The 6,857-nt window shown below is 44.7% G+C and overlaps 1 protein-coding gene across 1 annotated transcript in view; it reads right to left on the bottom strand.

Annotated features, from left to right (window-relative positions):
- LOC122561956 (SAP30 binding protein) overlaps positions 1-6,857 on the bottom strand; it is an 86,214-nt gene that overhangs the window by 14,520 nt on the left and 64,837 nt on the right. Inside the window, exon 5 of the mRNA XM_043714290.1 lies at positions 2,200-2,212. Coding sequence (XP_043570225.1) covers positions 2,200-2,212 — 13 coding nt within the window. The remainder of the gene's footprint in view (positions 1-2,199; positions 2,213-6,857) is intronic.

Genomic DNA, 6,857 nt, shown 5'->3' with positions numbered 1-6,857 from the left:
GTGGGGGTGGTTTGGGGTGATGAAGAAGTCTCATAGTGGAAAATCAATGAAGCAGAGCATCAGATAGATTCTGAATGTGAGGATAAATACAGGGCACAAGCAGGTTAGGCACAGGGGTTTGGCGGTAAATAACAAAAGGTGAAAGCCAGGTGAGAAATACCAGAAAGGCTGGGAGGATATAGCAGACAGGGGGGAGCATGAGCTGCTGAAAGAATAGGGAGAAAAGATGGGAGTGATTGGGCGACAACTTGAGGAGTGGGGAGGGAGAGACACCAGGTTGACACATGAAGATGTTGAGAGTCATTTATTTCAAAGTAGAGGAAAGTTGTCCTGTGAGAGGAGTCACAGAGACAGAGGTTTTGTGCTAATGTAGAGCTGCAAGTCATTTATTTTTCAGGATGGATCTACTCTACTAGGCTCTGACAGCATTGGCTACCAGAAAATAAAGTGCAGAATGTAACAAAGTGACCCATTATGCAAAACTACACAGATTTCCTTACTTCACACTTCTGGATATAGATTAATTAAAGTACATGCCTGAATATTTTCTTGTTACAAAGCAGACAACTAAACATGTTTTTTTAATCTTTGTTAAACTGAAGCCCTGCCACCTGCTCAGGTGAATGGAACACAGAACAGTATAGCACAGTACAGGCCCTTCGGCTCTTGATGTTGTGCCAACCTTTTATCCTACTCTAACAACAAACTAACCTACATACCCTACAATTTACTATCATCCATGTGCCTACCCAAGAGTCGCTTAAATGCCCCTAAAGTCCCTCTACCACCACTGCTGGCAGTGCATTCCATGCACCCACCACGCTCTGTGTAAGAACCACCCTCTGACATTTCCCATAAACCTTCCTCCAATCACCATAAAATTATGCCCCCTCGTGATAGCCATTTCTGCCCTAGGAAAAAGTCTCTGGCTATCCACTCTATCTATGCCTCTCACCATCTTGTCCACCTCTATGAAGTCACCTCTCACTCTTCTTTGTTCCAATGAAAAAAGCCCTAGCTCCCTCAACCTTTCTTCATAAGACATGCCTTCCAGTCCAGACAGCATCCTGGTAAATCTTCTCTGGACATTCTCGAAAGCTTCCACATCCTGCCTATAATGAGGTGACCAGAACTGAACACAATATTCCAAGTCTTACTAGGGCTTTATTATGTTGCAGCATAACCTTGCGATTTTTAAACTCAATCCCCCTGCCAATGAAAGCCAACAAACCATATGCCTTCTTAACAACCCTACCAACTTGGATGGCAACTTTGGGGGACCTACGGACGTGGACCTCAAGATCCCTGTGTTACTCCGCACTGCCAAGATTCTTGCCCTTAACTCTGTAATCTGCATTCAAATTTGACTTCCAAAATTAATCTCTTCAGTTTTCCAGGTTGAACTCCAGCTGCCACATCACAGACCAGCTCTATATCCTCTCAATGTCCCGCTGCAACCTACAATAGCTCTCTACACTATGCACAACTCCACCAACCTTTATGTCACTGGCAAACTTATTAACACTTCCACTTCCTCACCCAAGTCATTTGTAAAAATCACAAAGACCAGAAGTCCCAGAACAGATATCTGGAGAAAATCACTGGTCACCAAGCTTCAGGCTGAAACTTTCCATCTACTACCACTCTCTGTCTTCTATGGGCCAGCCAATTCTGTATCCAGACAGCCAAACTTCCCTTTATCCCATGCTTCCTTAATTTCTGAATGAGCTCACCATGGGAAACCTTATCAAATGCCTTGCTAAAATCCATATGCACCATATCCACTGCTCTGGATATCTGGCCATCCTCTTGTTCCTCACATAAGTGTAGAATGCCTTAGGATTGAAAATGCCAGTATTAGAGCAGTGTGTTCCTGGTACCCTGGATCCAAAATTCCTCGTATATACAGCACCACCAAAAGCAAATCAAGGGTCATTCACCGTATGCAGTTTGTGGGACAGTTCTCTGTGAATGAGCTGTCTCCAAAACAAATGCAACTTCTTGTCAAATTATCTACTGACCACAAAGCACTTTGGGTTGTTGTTAAAACATGACAATGGTGATATAATGCAAATCTTTTCTACGTTTTATGCAAGTGAGATTGCTTTACTCTAATGTTTGGGTTGAATTTAACCCTCAGGGATGTAATGAACAGCTCTGACTCTCATCCTATGCACCCAGTTCCCTGTTGCTCACTACCCAATAATTCCTGCTAGAAAACTGCAATCATGTACACTGTGTCAAGATAGGGTTAGGTGGGATGCCCAACAAAGTCAAATTGTGGATGCCGCCAGCCTTGCAGAATGGCTGCTATGGTGGAGAATGCAATCAAGACTTCACAGGCTGTGGTCCTGCCATAGTAGATGCTGACTTTCCTTGCAGAGTGGGACCGTGGAAAGGCTGAGCAAGGTCCATATCCTGCACAGTCAGTGGTAGATGTCGACATTTACAATAACTGAGTGCTTACATTCTATTTGGATAAGCTGCTGGTACATGTGCAAGTGGAGAGGTTGGAATGCTGCTGCAGAAGCAAGTCTGAGAGACTTGGCACAGCTTTGTGCAAAGTTCTTGGTGGGGGGGGGGGGGGCGTGCTGATGGTGGTTCTGCAAAAATACACACATCCCTGACATGCTGGGGCCCTGGGATCACATAATTAAACCCAAATAGCAGCTCTGACCATTTCATAACAATGTTGGTCACATGGCGTACATACAGCCTTAGGCTCATTTGAAATACAGATTTGACATTTGCTTGTGAACACTTCAGACAGAGAGCTCTCTGTTTCATCTACAGACAAGCTTTGTACTTCTCTGCAGATACTCCAGCTCTCTGTCATGGACATCTCACAGGGCCAGTTTGTAAACAAACCACTGGACACACTGGGCACTTACTGGATGAAAGAAAGACGGCAGACACACAAACCATCTCAGCCAAGCCGATTCACAGGGCTTTGAAATGTACATGGGAACCATAAAAACACATTGCTGCAATTGACTGCACAAGGTGGGATATTCTGGACCAAGTATTCTGGTCTTTCACAATTGGGAACAGGATTTCAAAAATCCAAAACAGAATGAGAGGGAGATAGATCTTTTACTGCCTTTTCACAAGTTAAAAATTATTTACTGGCTTATGGAAATGAAATGTAGCAGACAATTTTGTTGAATCTCAGAAATGTTTTGGTGCAGAAGGAGGCTATTTGGCCCATTGTGTCGGCACTGTTTTTCTGACCATTTTGACTCACTGTCATCCTCCCACTTTTTCGGTAACCCTAGTCAGAGGTTGCAGATGCTGGAATCCAAAGTAGACAGGCAGGAGACTGGAAGAACACAGCAAGGCAGACAGCATCAGGAGGTGGAGAAGTCAACGTTTTGGGTATACCCTTCTTCAAGAATGGAGGTAGGGGTAGGGGGAGCTGCAAATAAAGGGGTGGGGTGGGGAGAGGGGCTGAATGGTGAGGTAGTGATTGGTGAACACAGGTGGTGGGTACGACCTGATTGGTTGATGGGAGGAATGAATCCGGTTGGTAGCTGGAAGGAAGGATCGGTAGATGGAGTGGAAGGGAGGAGGCAGGGCTGGAAATGGGGTCAGAGGATGGGTGGGAACGTTATTTGAAATTGGAGAACTCAATGTTGAGGCCTCTGGGCTGTAGGTTGCCCAAGCGGAAGATAAGGTGTTGTTCCTCCAATGTGCAGGCTGATTCATTGTGGCAATGGAGGAGGAACTGTTCCCTTTGCCATTCCTTGGCTCGCACTACACCCTCCACCAATCCCACCCCTCCAACCCGCCTCTAATACCTTCCCTGCAACTGTAAAAGGCATGAAACCTGCCGGCACATCACCTCCCTCACCTACATTCAGGGCCCCAAACAGTCCTTCAAGGTGAAACAAAGGTTCACCTGCATTTCCTCCAATCTAGATTACTGCATCCGGTGCTCCTGATGTGGTCTTCTCTACATGGGTGAGACCAAACTTAGATTAAGGCAACATTTCACTGAGCATCTCAGCCAGGCTCATAAGGGCCAGCCTGACCTCCTGGTCATTGCCCATTTCAATTCCCTTTCTCACTCCCTCTCCTACATGTCCATCGCCAGCCTCCTCCATTGTCACAGTGAATCAGAGTGCCAGTTGGAGGAACAGAACCTTACCTTCCACCTGGGCAGCCTACAGCCCGGAGGATTCAATGTTGAGTTCTCCAATTTCAAATAACCTTCTCACCCAACCCCTGGCTCCTTTTCCAGCCCAGCTACCTCCCTGCCATTCCACCTTCTTCCTTCCAGCTACCGACCGGATTCACTCCTCCCATTGACCAACAAGGTCATACCCACCACCTGTGTTCACCTATCACTACCTCACCATTCCGACCCTCACCTCACCCAAATCTCCCCCTCCTTCTCTTTATCTGCAGCTCTCCCTACCCCCACCTCCAATCCTGAAAAAGAGTTATACCAGAAATGTTGACTTCTCCACCTCCTGATGCTGCCTGGCTTGCTGTGTTCTTCCAGCCTCCTGTTTGTCCACTTTTCTATAACCCTACACATTATTTCCATTTAAATAATCATCTAATGTCCCTTGGAACACCTCAATTAAAGCTGCCTCTACCACGCATTCTGCAAAGCGTTCCAAACCTAGACCAGTGCAGTGTGAAAAAGATTGCTCTCACTTGCAATTGCTTCTTTTGCGGAACACTTTCAAACTGCATCCTCTGGTTGAACAATCTTTTACAAGTGAAACAGTTTCTCCATCTCTGGTCTGTTTGGACCCCTCACAATTTTGAAAATCTCTATGAAATCTCCCCACAGCTTCCCCTCTCCAAGGAATACATTCTCAACTTCTCCAGTATTACTTCATAACTGAAGTTTTGTCATCCCTGAATTATTTTTGTAAACCTCTCTCCAATCAATTCATATCCTTTCTGTTGTGTGACACCAGAACAATACACAATAACTGAGGTTTAATCAGTATCCTAGAGGTTCAGCACTACCTCCCTTCTATTATACTCCATTCCCATATTAACAAAATGGAGAATGCTGCTTGTTTCATTAACAGTTCTCTCCACCTTCCTAACACCTTTCATGACTTATGCACATCTAACCCAGGTCTTTCTTCTCCTCTATAAATTTTAGGACAGTACCCTTATTATATACTGTTCTTTGTACTTCTCTATACTGAACTTCATCTGCTTATCTGACACTCAACTGATTTGTCAATGTCCTTTGAAATTCTACATTACCCCCTTCACAGTTTACAAGTCTTCCTGTAATGGCCATTCTTATTAATGGATACTCTATGCATTCACATACATGTAGTGAACTCTAATTTAGACTTCATTCCATTCAACATGACTTTGACTCCACCTATTAACTTACTATTTTCTATTCTAGTAAACTGTGATTTTGTGAACATTGATATTACTTTCCAATCTTCTCTCCACATTTTCATACCCTGCGGAGTTAACTTAAACCCTCCCCAACATCACTAAGAAAATGCCCTGCAAGGAACTCAGTCCTGGTTCTGATCAGATGCAACCCATTCCAGTGTCCGGGAATCTAAAGCTCTCCCTCTTGTGCCATCTTTCCAGCCACACATTCACCTGTTTTTTCTTCCTATTTCTGTAGAGTCAGAGAAATGTACAGCATGGAAACAGACCCTTCGGTCCAACCTGTCCATGCCGACCAGATATCCCAATCCAATCTAATCCCACGTGCCAGCACCTGACCCATATCCCTCCAAACCCTTCCTATTCATATACCCATCCAAATGCCTCTTAAATGTTGCAATTGTACCAGCCTCCACCACATCCTCTGGCAGCTCACTCCATACACGTACCATCCTCTTGCATGAAAACGTTGCCCCTTAGGTCTCTTTTATATCTTTCCCCTCTCACCCTAAACCTATGCTCTCTAGTTCTGGACTCCCCCACCCCCACTCCCACCCCAGAGAAAAGACTTTTGTCTATTTATCCTATCCATGCCCCTCATAATTTTGTAAACCTCTATAAGGTCACTCCTCATCCTCCGACACTCCGGGGAAAACAGTCCAGCCTGTTCAGCCTCTCCCTATAAATCAAATCATCCAACCCCGGCAACATTCTTGTAAATCTTTTCTGAACTCTTTCAAGTTTCACAACATCTTTCCGATAGGAAGGAGACCAGAATTGCACGCAACATTCCAACAGTGGCCTAACCAATGTCCTGTACAGCCGCAACATGACCTCCCAACTCCTGTACTCAATACTCTGACCAATAAAGGAAAGCATACCAAACTGTTTTATATGCTGTTGCATTGTTTTTTTTTTCTGTACTCACTTGCAAAGACATTCAAAGAGGTACCTCACAGAAAGATTAAGTCATAAGAGTCCATTGTGTTGGAGGTAATATGTTGGCATGGATAGTGAACTGGGTCATAGGCAGGAAACATCAACTGGGGATAAGGGGTTCTTTTTCAGATTGGCGATCTGTGACCAGTGGGGTTCCACATGGATCAGCATTGGAATGGTAATTGTTTACAACATATATTAACGACTTGGGGAAAAGAAGCAAACACCCAAATCTGCAGATGATAAAAAAAAGGAAAGGCAAACTGTGAGATGGATACAAACGGTTTAAAGGGAGATACTAATAGGTTAAGTAAGTGGATGAAAAGTTGGCAAATTTATGTATAACATGGGAAAATGTGTTGTTAGCGAGTTTTGAGAAGATTTGTAGCTCAGGTTGAGGTTCTGGTTCCAGCTGAAGGTTGCAGCTCATTGAGCAAACCTACATCCATGTATTGTTAATTTTGGAAGGAAGTGGGCAGGGGTGGGAGGACAGTGTTGGACGGGGTTGGGTGGACAGGGTTGGGAGGTGGGCGGGGGTG

This window comes from Chiloscyllium plagiosum, chromosome 24, assembly GCF_004010195.1.
Source record: "Chiloscyllium plagiosum isolate BGI_BamShark_2017 chromosome 24, ASM401019v2, whole genome shotgun sequence".
In the NCBI taxonomy this organism is placed as follows: Eukaryota; Metazoa; Chordata; class Chondrichthyes; order Orectolobiformes; family Hemiscylliidae; genus Chiloscyllium; species Chiloscyllium plagiosum.
The sequence above is the reverse complement of the archived record's forward strand: the minus strand, read 5'-3'. Positions and strand labels throughout refer to the sequence as shown.